The sequence below is a fragment of the Sceloporus occidentalis genome, unplaced genomic scaffold, assembly GCF_023333645.1.
Source record: "Sceloporus occidentalis isolate IW3139 unplaced genomic scaffold, rSceOcc1.0.p SCAF_4, whole genome shotgun sequence".
Classification (NCBI taxonomy): Eukaryota; Metazoa; Chordata; class Lepidosauria; order Squamata; family Phrynosomatidae; genus Sceloporus; species Sceloporus occidentalis.
In genome coordinates this window covers 140,462,466-140,475,397 of record NW_028316984.1, presented here as the reverse complement: position 1 = coordinate 140,475,397, position 12,932 = coordinate 140,462,466, and the positions used below count along the sequence as shown (strand labels likewise).

The 12,932-nt window shown below is 39.9% G+C and overlaps 2 protein-coding genes across 2 annotated transcripts; both read left to right on the top strand.

Annotated features, from left to right (window-relative positions):
• Positions 1–851: 851 nt before the first annotated feature.
• On the top strand, positions 852–3,068 carry LOC149314722 (disintegrin and metalloproteinase domain-containing protein 20-like). The gene has a single exon (XM_089523140.1). The coding sequence runs from the start codon at positions 867–869 to the stop codon at positions 3,066–3,068; it is 2,202 nt and encodes a 733-aa protein (XP_089379266.1). The 5' UTR covers positions 852–866.
• Positions 3,069–9,829: 6,761 nt separating this feature from the next.
• Positions 9,830–12,100, top strand: LOC149314721 (disintegrin and metalloproteinase domain-containing protein 20-like). Its single transcript, XM_089523139.1, has one exon. The coding sequence runs from the start codon at positions 9,830–9,832 to the stop codon at positions 12,098–12,100; it is 2,271 nt and encodes a 756-aa protein (XP_089379265.1).
• Positions 12,101–12,932: the final 832 nt, after the last annotated feature.

The window sequence follows — 12,932 nt, the reverse complement described above, 5'->3', positions numbered from 1 at the left end:
TTCAGGACACCACAATTAGAAACAATGTTGACAAGTTCTAGCGTGTCCAGAGGAGGACAACCAAAATGATGAAAGGTCTGGAAACCAAGCCTTACAAGGAGAGACCTAGGGATCTGGGTGTGTTTAGCCTGGAAATGATAGTCCTGTTAAAATATTTGAAAGGATGTCCTACTGAGTATGGAACAGAATAAAACACAGGAACACATGTATTCAGAGTAGAAAGGTTAAAGGAAACAAGGTTCCATGTGCTTCTAACACTCAGAGTGTCCACTTTGTCAAGAGTGCAGACTGCAAGTCCAGAAATTTGGTGTAATAGCCTCTGAAGAAGGCCATTTTGTGGCCAGGCTGAAACACGTTAGAATTTTTAAGATTATAAGGTTTGTGGACCATCATCAGCATGGGCGACCTCATTTCCTTTAAGTCTGATACTGAGGATGGAGCAAGGTTTTTTTCTACATCTCCAGAGAATAGGACCTAGAGCAATGGATGCAAACTACAGTACAGGAAAAGAAATTCCAGCTCTACAATAGGAAGAACTTCCCAGCAGTAAGAGCTGTTGAACAGTGGAATACTCTGCCTCAGAGAGTGATGGAGTCTCCTCCTTTGGAGGTTTTTAAACAGGTATTGGATGGCTATCTGTCAGGGTTGCTTTGAATGTGTATTCCTGCAGGTCAGGCGGTTGGACTTTGATGGTGCTTGTAGTCTCTTCAAACTCCTATGATTCTAAGCTCCATTGCTATTTCAAAAGAATTTCCGTTGACTGTTGCTATATACAGAATCTTGGTCTCCTTCAGCTAATCCATGTGCTGCCTCATTCCTATCTAGTTTCTATCTTGTCAACAGCTGAAATTCTCCTGTCTTCAAGAATGTGGTGTCAGAGTATATACTTCAGGGGAATTCTTACTCTGAGGGGAGGAAAGACTACTCTTTCCACCTATTTAGTGGTATTGACCTTAATTAATGTGTGGATTGCTGGCCAGACACCTCCAGAGGGCTTTAGATATGTCTCTTATGAGGTGACCATCCCAAGAAAACTGACACCCAGATATGGTCAGGAAGACCCTCAGGATATCAGCTACCTACTTCAGATTGAGGGGAAGGGCCGCATGGTCCATCTGAAGCAGAAGAAAGGGTTTGTCCTGAAACACTTCCCCATCTTCACATACAATAAGGTGGGGAAACTCCAAGCAGACTACCCTTTCATCAGGGACGACTGTTTCTATCATGGCTTTGTACAGGGCCAGCCCTCCTCCCAGGTCACCCTCAGCACTTGCTCAGGAGGACTCAGGGGTATCTTTCAGTTTGAAAACACGACTTATGAAATTGAACCTGTCGAGGCATCTGCTTCCTTCCATCATGCAGTGTATCGTTTGGAACAAAAGGACAGTGCTGTCCGAATGAGGTGTGGACTCACAGAGGAAGAGGAAAGACATCAAAAGACTCTGATGCAGCAGGTCACAGAAAAAGTAGTGGTCAAAAGGGATTCTGGAAATGCATGGTGGACACACGTCCGGTATGCAAAGGTGGCAATTGTTGTGGACTATGAACGATTTGTGAAGTTTGGCAGAAATGAAACTGTGGTTGCTTTGCGTCTTCTGGATGTTTTTCATACTGCTAATTCATTCTATGACCCACTTTCTGTTCAACTTTCTTTAGTTGGACTAGAGATCTGGTCAGAAAGAAACCTCATAAATGTTAGTAACAGTTTGAGGGCAACGCTTGAGGCTTTTGCTTTTTGGAAAAGAGCCTCACTTCTTAAACGTCTATATAGTGATACTGCTCACTTTTTTGTATATAAGAGTTTTGGATTAACACTTGGATTGGGATTTGTAGGAACAATCTGTAATAATTATTATGCAGATGCTGTCAATTCTTACATGACCAACAATTTATTAGCTATCTCGGTTCTCTTTGCACATGAACTGGGACATAATCTTGGCATGAGACATGATTCAGACTATTGTCATTGCGATCGAATTGTCTGCATTATGTATGAATATCATGTCCGCACTGATAAGTTTAGCAATTGTAGTTATGGGGCATATTTCAATTTAAGGAACACAAAATGCTTGTTAATTCCCCCAGATCCTGAAAAATTGTATGAATTCAGCTACTGTGGAAACAAAGTTGTGGAAAACGGAGAGCAATGTGACTGTGGTTCGGCAGCTGAATGTAAATCTGATCCATGTTGTCAGTCTAATTGTATGTTGCGTCCAGGGTCCAGTTGTGCTTTTGGACCATGCTGCAAAAACTGCCAATATGTTCCAGCTCGTTCTGTTTGCAGGAAAAATAGTAGTATATGTGATCTTCCTGAGTATTGTCATGGAACTTCAGAATTTTGTCCTGAAGATGTTTATGTTCAAGATGGGGCTCCGTGTAGAGATGGAGCATACTGTTATCAAGGAAACTGTACTACACATGACAGGCAGTGCAAACAGATCTTTGGCTCCAAAGCAACAGTGGCCTCAGATGATTGTTTCAGAATAATTAATGCTCGGGGTGATCGTTTTGGCAACTGTGGCCTTAAACATGGGGTTTATAGGAAATGTAATATTCCGAATATCCTCTGTGGACGGCTCCAGTGTGACAATGTGCATCATCTCCCTTCTTTGGAAGAGCACAGCACCATTATTCAGTCGTATGCTGGTAATATGGAGTGCTGGGGTCTAGATTACCACACTGGAATGAAAATACCTGATACCGGAACAGTGAGAGATGGCACCCCTTGTGGCAAAGACATGATGTGTATTGGTGGAGAGTGTTTGGAAGTGTCCCTCTTGAACTATGACTGTAATTTCACCAAGTGTCATAATCGGGGAACATGCAACTCTCGCAAACATTGCCATTGTGATCATGGCTGGGCACCTCCTGACTGTTTGAGTAAAGGCTATGGTGGCAGCATTGACAGTGGACCTGCTTCGGGAGACAGGAGTGCTATAATTGCAGGAACTGTTGTAGAAATTTTGTTTGCCCTGTTTGCTGCCACGATGTCTTTTAGCCTGAGTATGTGTTACCAGATTCTGCTGAGGCACGAATTTGCTATGGTTCATATTACATTTAAACGGTAGTATTATGTTATTTTATGTACGTTTTGTTATATTGTATGATGTTGTTGTTCAGTTGTTTTTAAATGTTTGTTTTTAAAGATCAATAAAATGTATTAATTTTTAATTTTTTTAAAAAATAAACTGTAGTATTATGCTGACATGTATACTCACACTTTCTTGTCATCATTTCTCTCTGGCATATGGATCAACTTTTAAAAATTTCTTTATTTGTTTATTTTGTTTTTGTTTAACAATGTAATAAGTGAATGCAACATGGCCCCAGGTACTCTATAGTTTCCATCTGGATTATGACTTGAAATAACAAAGAAATGGATGGTTAAATTTGTTTGTTTGATTAATTTCTCCTTATGCAGGATCCAAGGCGGGTAAAATTGAACCAAGTACAGTTTATGATAGTATACACCATAATAACAGATCAAAGTGTTTATCAGAGAGATAGCATAACCTGTCACTGGTTTTTCTGGGGTTGAAAGTGTGTGACTCTCCCCAGGTCTCTGGGTGGATTTCCACAGGTGATTGGGGAATCCAACCCTGGTCCTCAGGGTTGTAATCCAAATCTCAGATTACTACATCATGCTCGCTCCCATTGTTTAAGACTACCATATTTATTTTAGCTTGATCTTTCACTATTATGGACTTCCTCACAGGCATAGACAGAGTGTAGTATTCAAGCCTAAGGCATGTGTCTACAGTTCCATAGCTGTGGAAGGTGGGAGCATATTGAAATCGAATGCAGAAAAAGGTTATTACAATAGTGGGCCAATTTAGCATAACGATCCTGATATCTATAAGCTAATACATAGGTCAGTTAGGTTGTTAGGCCATCAAGTGAGTCTGACATGTCAGAACAACACGTTCTGTTGTCAGGAAAGTAGTTATCTTGAAGACAAAATGCTTTCCTGGTGGCACAGTGGTTAAATGCCTGTACTGCAGCCATTCACTCAAAACCACAAGGTTGCGAGTTCAAGACCAGCAAAAGGGCCCAAGCTCGACTCAGACTTGCATCCTTCCGAGGTCGCTAAAATGAGTACCCAGACTGTTGGGGGCAAATTAGCTTACTTGCTAATTAGCTTACTTGCTGTTCACCGCTATGATCTTTGGAATAGCGGTATATAAATAAAACAAATTAATTAATATAAACAACCATAATTAAATTACCGGTAGTCTCGCCTATCTGTGAGATCAGTATCTGCAATTTTACTTATCTGTGTAGGGCTGTGGGTCCCTCGTGGTGGTTCACACTCCCCTCATGGCTGAAAAAATATGTTCTCTCTAGTGTGAGACTATGGTCAAAGCCCACCCCCAGCATACTGTGAAATCATGCTAGATGACCTAGGAATGCCTAGAGAAGCATTCTCTCTGGGCATTTCTAGATCCGCCAGCATTATTCTAGTTTGTGCTTGGGGCAGAAATCATATACCTCCTGTATAGAATCATAGAATCGTAGAGTTGGAAGAGACCACAAGGACCTTCTTTTCTCCAGGCTAAACATCCTCAGCTCCCTAAGTCGTTCCTCATAGGGCATGGTTTCCAGACCCTTCACCATTTTAGTCGCTCTTCTTTGGACACACTCCAGTTTCTCAGCATCCTTTTTGAATTGTGGTCCCCAGAAATGAACACAATATTCCAGGTAAGGCCTGACCAAGGTAGAATAGAGTGGCACTATTACTTCCCTTGATCTAGACACTATACTTCTATTGATGCAGCCTAAAGTTGCATTGGCCTTTTTAGCTGCCACATCGCACTGTTGACTCATGTTCAACTTGTGGTCTACTTGGACTCCCAGATCCCTTTCAGTCTCATGCAGCTAGCTATCCCCCATCCTAGATCTGTGCATTTCTTTTTCCACCCTAAGTGCAGAACCTTACATTTCTCTGTATTGAATTTCATTTTGTTAGCTTTGGACCAACTTTCTAGTCTATTCAGGTCATTTTGAATTTTATCCTGTCCTCTGGGGTATTAGCTACTCCTCATACTTTGGTGTCATCTGCAAATTTGGTAACCATGTCCCCAATACTGTCATCAAAGTCATTAATACAGATATTGAATAGCACTGGGCCCAGGACAGAGCCCTGTGGGACCCCACTCATCACTTCTCTCCAGGATGAAAAGGAGCCGTTGTTGAGCACCCTTTGGGTTCGTCTAGTCAATCAGTTACAAATCCATGTAACGGTTACCTTGTCTAGCCCACATTTTACAAGCTTGTTTGCAAGAATGTCATAGGGAACCTTGTCAAAGGCCTTACTGAAATCAAGATATACTATATCCACAGCATTCTCTTCATCTACCAAGCTGGTAAGTTTATTTTAAAAAAGAGATCGCATTTGTCTGGCATGACTTCTTTCTCTGAAACCCATGTTGACCTTTTGTGATTATGGCATTGTCTTCTAGATGTTCACTGACTCTCTGTTTAATGATCTGCTGTTCTGAGTGTCAGTGTCTTTCTGCTCAAACTATTTGCAGAAAGGAGATTGGCATTTGTGATCTTCCTGAATATTGTAATGGGACCTCAGATGTTATAAACATCTGTGCTGCAGATGTTTATATACAAGATGGTACTCCATGCATATTTAGTGCCTACTGTTATCATGGAAACTGTAGTATTCATAGTGAGCAGTGCAAAATGATCTTTGCACTGCCAAAGTTGCTTCAGAGATGTGTTTTAGAATTATGAATACTCAAGGTGATTGCTTTGGCAACTTTGGACTTAGACATGGAATGTACAAGAAATGTAATGCTGGAAATATTCTATGTAGTCGAATCCAATGCAGAAATGTTGATCACCTACCTATAGTTTGAAAGATAACAGCACCCTAATTCAAGGAGCTATTGGCAATAAATGCTGGGGTACAGACTACCCCAGTGGAATGGAGATAGCTGATATTGAAGCAGTCAGAGATGGCACTCCTTGTGACACTGACATGATGTGTATTGATGAACAATGTATGAGACTCTCTCTCTTGAAATATGACTGTAATGCCACATAGTGCTATAAGCGAGGAGTATGTAATAATCACAAAAATTGTCACTATGATTATGGTTGGGCCACTCCTGACTGTCTAAAAACAAAGGTTATGGTGGAAGCACTGACAGCAGACCACCTCCACCACAACAGTAGGAACTACTGTAGGAATTTCTGCTACTGTTGTCACTGTTGTTGCAGCTGTTTGTGTTGGCTGAGCAGTCATCAATCAGGTTGGCCAGAGAAGCATATATTGTTGCAAGCTGGGCTGTTTGGGCCATTTCTCTCTGGGTTCTTTCCCACCCTCCCTGTGGTTTAGTTGTCTACTTTGCTGCTTTTGTCACACTATGGGAGAGGAGCATGGGATTTGTATCTGGGATGGTTGGCAGTACCCTGGAAAGGGTACAGATGGAGGGGCCCCTTTTGGGACCTGAGGTGGGGGTGCAGTGGTAACGGGCAGCCCAGGCAGTGGCTGATGCACATCTGTCTCCCACATCCAAGTGGAGGGAGGGGTTCCTCGCCTGGGAAGACTCCCAGTGGGCAAGGCCCCCAATACTTCACTTCTATTCTCCGCCAGAGGCTGGAGGGTTGGTCTCCTTGGCCAGCTGGTGGGCTGGCCAATGCCCGGATCTGATCCCAGGCATGTGCCAGCTAACTGTATCTGCATCAATAAATAGTGTGGCCTTTTTCTCTCCAATTCTGTGTACTTGTCTTGGTTGGCAGGGCAGATTTCCATCTGAACATACAAATATATCCTGTATATGCTTGATCTCAGTTCTATCTCTTCTTATCAGTATTCTCTTTTTCTTCTTCTTTCCGTCCTTTCTTTTTATTTACACTTTTAAAAATTCAATAAAAATGTTAAAAGTCAACGTAGAATAAATTCACACGTGGATGAAACGAATGATAAAGGATCTGGAAAACAAGCTTATTATTATAATATGTAATTCCAAAGTTAAAAAATATCAAACTAACCAGTATTAATTATAACTGTGAGTGATAGAGCTGGTTTCCTTTGCATCCAGGTGGTTTCTCTCCCCCCCCTCAAGTTTTCTTTCCAATAGCTAACAAGTAAATCTACAGCTACTCTCGTTAGTGCTTTAGAAACAAGTCCTGAGAAAATTTAACTTTTTTATACAACATCTCCTCTGAATGAAATAATGAACTGTTCTATCTTCCTCTAATTGGGAGAATTGGGAAAATTACTCTGCTGTCGTTTGACTAAGTCAGTGGAAAAGTACCTTTTGCACATATTAGCAGATACAGTGGTCCTGTCATAAAGGTGGGCTAGCCATCTGTGGATTTGAGTATCCATGGACTGTCCCACTTTATTTTTTATTATTATTATTTTATTAAAATGTAAAATACAAGCTCAACACAACTTTCATATCACATTTGAAAGGGAATTCCCCTTTCTACAGTGTCAGACAATAAATTGAGTATAAACCTTACTTCCATCATTGCCTTAAAGCCTAATCTCAACAATTTACATTGTAAAAGTTTCTCTCTTCTCTTTTTTCTGTCTAACTTTATTTACTACCTGTATCCTCAGAGTATTGATCTTACTGTACCAGTCCTATCAAACTTTAATCATACATTAGATGCGTTTAGCTCACTGTAATCCACACCCTCTATTGTCTCTTTTTATAGTATGTTAAAATCGGGTCCCACTCTTCTGCTATTATTGTACTGTCTTTCTGTGATAAGTGACCTGTTAACATGTCCATCTCCTGCATTTCAAAAATTTTTATTAACCAATCTTCCAGGGTAGGCATCTCTTGATTTTTCCAACACTGTGATTCTTGCCGTGGTTACTAAATAGAGCAGAATTCTTTCGTATTTTCTCTTAACTTGGAAATTAATCTTGTCCAGCATGTTTAGCAGGTATGTCTCTGGTCTCATTTCAAATTTGATTTTTAACATGTGTTCTATTTCTGTATGTATACTCTTCCAATATAATTTTAGTTATGGACATCTCCATCAAACATGGAACCAAGTTCCCACTGTTTTGTTACATTTCCAACATAAGCCGGGTCCTGTTTTGTAAATTTTTGCTATTTTACTGGGTGTTAAGTGCCATCTGTGTTCCATTTTCCAAAAGTTTTCACTGAGATTTTGTGACTTTGTAAATTGCCTTGTTTTTTCTCTAGACAATTTCCAACTGTCCATTTCAATAGTATGTCCAAAATCCGGGGACCATTTGGTCATAGTATCCGTGATGGGTTCTTTTTCTTGTTCCAAATTCCTGAGAAAACTATGTAATTTTGCAATCTTTTTCCTTTTACTTCTGACAAAATCTTTGAAAATTCTAATTCAAATTTATCTTCCTCAAAATCTTGATTTTTCTGGTCCATCTTAAATCTCTCTTCAGCTGTAGGTAGAAGTACCAATGGACTTTTGGATCTAACTGTTTTAATGCTCCAATGGGCTTTAATTCATATTTGTTACCTTTTGTTTTGTATAAAATATCTTTGTATGTCATCCATATATCTAGCGCTTTCCATCTCCCTATGGATGCTTCTTGGGGAGATATCCACAGTGGGATCCTCCGATAGATTTTTCTTCTGATCTTTTCCCATACTTTTAGGAGAGATCTTCTTATTACATGGTGTGTGAAATCTTTGTGAGCAGTTGCTTTACCGTACCATTAGTAAGCATGCCAGCCGAATCTATTGTCGAAGCCTTCTAAGGTCAATCATTTTTCATCTTTCAGCATTATCCATTCAGTGATCCAATTCAGTGCATTCGCCTCATAGTATAATTTCAAGTCGGGAATTCCTCCACCACCAGTTTCTTTTTGAAATGTCATTGTCTTCCAATTTAACCGTGGTTTTTTGTTACTCCAAACAAAGGATTTTATGTCTTTTTGCCAATCTGGGAATGTTTTTTCGTTTATCAAAATTGGAATAGTTTGAAATAAAAAAGTTATCTTAGGCAAAATAGCCATTTTCACCACTTCAATTCTCCCAAATAAAGATAAATTTAGTTTGGACCAACTTTTCATATCTTTTTAAAAATCTCAGTCCATTTTGTCTTGTAATTATTTTCAAAAAGGTCTATATTTTTCTTTGTCATGGATTGTCCCACTTTATTATATAATCAATGGCAGTGTGTGTGCACATGGCTGCACAAATATGGTTGAGTGCACATCACAACTACAATGGGGCTTGAGCATGCATATTTTTTCTTATCCATGTCCCCCCCCCCCCCGAACCAAACCCCCGTGTATGGCAAGAGCTCACTGTAAATGGTTGAAAGGCTCAAACTTCACAATCCAGTTGTCAAACATAAATTTCCCAACCTATGTATGATATCGTGTTTACAGTTTGCTTGGCATTTGTATATTTGCATGTTCTCGTACCAATAATGCTGAAAAGAAAAACTACAACTACATCTACTAGAGTTTTAGTAACAAGTCCTGAGGAGAATTATCTTTTTATACAATATGTCCTTACACTATGGTAGTTTTTGCAGATTACTCCCCAACACTGACCCTTTGATCCCCAAGTTCTCGGCACACTTACCTCTTCTTCCTGTAGGCTTCTCAGCAACAAAAGGTGAGACCTGTTTCTCTCCCTGTCCATCCATTGTTGTTGCCTGCCCATTGTTTTCCGTCATAATCTAATAAGCTCCACCCCCATTCCAAAGGAAATCCTATGGACTGTTGCTATGGATGGAACACTCCTCAACTGCATATGCAACCTTCTTCTAATCTTCCATCTGGCACAAATGCAGAGACCCTCCCTGGCCTATAGAAGAAAATAGAGTGAAACATTCTAGTGGCTTCCTTCTCAAGGAAATGATGAACAGTTGTTCCTGGCTGCTGCTGCTGGTGCTCTTGTGGAATGTTCTGAATGAGGTATCAAATCAGAAACCACCACATGGTTTTATGTATGCTTACTATGAGGTGATCATTCCAAGGAAAATGATGCCAAGATATGGACAAGAGGAAACCCTAGAGGTCACCTACTATTTGCAGATTGAGGGAAAGGGCAACATAGTACATTTGAGAAAGAAGAGGGACTTTGTGTCTAAAACCTTTCCTGTCTTCACCTACACAAAGCATGGGAATCTTCAGGTCGACTATCCATTTGTCAGGAATGACTGTTTTTACCAGGGTTATGTGGAGGGCAAATCCCCCTCTCAGGTCATCCTCAGTGCTTGCTCAGGGGGATTTAGGGGCTTCTTTCAATTTGAAAATAGGACCTATGAAATTGAACCTGTCCTGGCCTCTCCTGCCTTTCAACATGTGGTGTATCGGCTAGAAGAGATGAAAAATGCTGTCCGCATGAAGTGCGGACTAACAGAGGAAGTGCAAAAACATCAAAAGACCATCATGCAGTACACAGAGAAGAGTGGGAAAGAGAAAGAAGGTACTGTTTGCATGAGCTGTGCATTGACAGAGGAAGAGCAAAGACATCAAGAGACCATGATGCAAAACATAAAGTATGGAGTGGCTGAAAGTACTTCTAGAGAAAACTGGTGGCCACACACCAGGTATGTGAAGGTAGCCATTGTGGTGGAACATGAACGCTATGTGAAGTTTGGCAGAAATGAAACTCTTATTGCTATACAAGTTCTGGATATTTTTCATCTTTCAAATTCATTTTATGAACCACTTTCTGTTCAATTGTTTGTAGCTGGACTGGAGATCTGGTCAGAAAAGAATCTCATAGATATTGCTGACACCATGGATAAAACACTTAATTCTTTCAATAAATGGCGGACAAGTTCACTAAATTACCATCTAGAGAATGATGCAGGGCATTTATTTATATATAAATATTTTGGAACTTATCTTGGATTAGCATTTGAAGGAGTAGTTTGCGATCGGCACTGGGCATCTGCCGTTGTGTCCTATATGGATACCAGTTTGCTCTATATTTCTAACATATTTTCCCATGAGTTAGGACATAATCTTGGCATGAAACATGATGTAAAATATTGCCGTTGTGATAGAGTTGATTGCATTATGGCTCCATATCACTCAAACAGTGATAAGTTTAGCAATTGCAGTTATCAAGGCTATTTCAGAGTTAAGAATTTTGGTTGTTTGTTCATTCCCCCAGATCCTGATAAAACATACAAAGTTGAATATTGTGGAAACAAAATTGTGGAAAATGGAGAGCAATGTGACTGTGGCTCAAAAGCTCAGTGTGAGTTAGATCCATGTTGCCAATATAATTGTATGTTTCCTGTCGGGGTCACTTGTGCTTTTGGAAAGTGCTGTTCTAAGTGTCAGTATCTTCCAGCTCATTCTCTTTGCAGAGAGAAGAATGGCATTTGTGATCTTCCTGAGTATTGCAATGGTACCTCAGAACTGTGTCCTGAAGACGTTTATGTACAAGATGGTGCCCCATGTATAGATGGTGCATACTGCTACCATGGGAATTGTACTACTCACAATATACAATGCAAAATGATATTTGGCAAGAAAGCAGTAACTGCTTCAGAGATTTGCTTCAGAAATATCAACATGCAAGGTGATCGTTTTGGCAACTGTGGCCTTAAACATGGGAAGTATACAAAATGTAGTCCTGAGCATATCCTGTGTGGCCGCATTCAGTGTGAAAATATTCATACGCTGCCTTTCCTGGAGGAACACAACACTTTAATTCAGGAAGCCATTGGCAATAAGGAGTGCTGGAGTACAGACTACCACAGTGGAGTGGAGGTACCTGATACTGGAAAAGTAAGAGATGGCACTCCTTGTGGAACAGACATGATGTGTATTGATGGAAAATGTTTGAGTGTGTCCTCTTTGAAATATGATTGCAATGTCACTAAGTGTCATAATCAGGGAATATGCAACAATCGCAAACATTGCCATTGTGACTATGGTTGGGCCCCTCCCGAATGTCTAAATGAAGGCCATGGAGGTAGCATTGACAGTGGTCCGCCTCCACCAAAGCACCATCCTGTTATAAGCTCTGTACCAGGCTCTGTTGTGGGAACTGCGTTTCTATTTTCCCTTGCTGCTGTTGCTTTTTGTCTTCTTGTGGGTTCTTGTCTCATCTACCAATTTAGAAGGCGCAGGACAACACTGGATCCCATAGAATCATCCCAGTGAGACAGCCCACAAATGATTGGTAGAATGGTGCACACAGGTACAAAGGAAATAATGGATGTTGTTATGTAAAAATGGATTGTCATGCCCAAACTTGATTCTGAAAGATCTGAGTATTCTATTTCAAGACTGTCCTCTCATATGGAAGACTACAAACTCTGAGCAAAAGTCCATATTGTCACCAAAAACTACATAAGGAAACTGTGTGTTAGGTTCTGTCTATGTATTAAAAATTACACTTCCTTTCCTGAAATGAAACAGCATAAAAATGACATACAGGTATGTCAAACTAGCCTGTTAATCTTGAAGTGTCAAAGCAATCTACTTAGTTTACTGGAAGCCAGTTCCTTTGACATAAGAGAAACTGAAGAAAATTTCTTTGTTGCATATGAAATTGTAATAATGATGAGAACCCTGTAATAAAGAGAAGAGAACTTTAATGCTTCATTAAATGTCTTCTAAATTTGCAGGTGGGATTTTTAATTGTTTATTTGTTGTTGTTGTTTTTTGGGGGGTTGCATAGGACATAGTATCTTTGGTGCAGGAAACAGAACTTTCTGCACAAATATCTGCAGAAATAACATTTTCTGACAGAATACTGTTTTAGCACAAAATATATATGTGCAAATTTTGCACTGAATAACTAAAACTACTGTAGTGGGAAGAAAATTGCTTCTTTTGAGAATGAAATTAATGAAGAATTACATTCCTAATTGGAACCATTAGCTGTATCCATACCCTTAATAATGGCTTGGAATTTATAAATATATTCCAATTCTGATGTTTTTCTTTCCAGTCTTCCTTTGACATTTTTTTTTTGGTTCCAGAACTGCTA

Excerpts from the sequence above, each read along its gene's own strand:
- LOC149314722 (XM_089523140.1), top strand. The coding sequence starts at position 867 with ATGTGGTGTCAGAGTATATACTTCAGGGGAATTCTTACTCTGAGGGGA.
- LOC149314721 (XM_089523139.1), top strand. The coding sequence starts at position 9,830 with ATGATGAACAGTTGTTCCTGGCTGCTGCTGCTGGTGCTCTTGTGGAAT.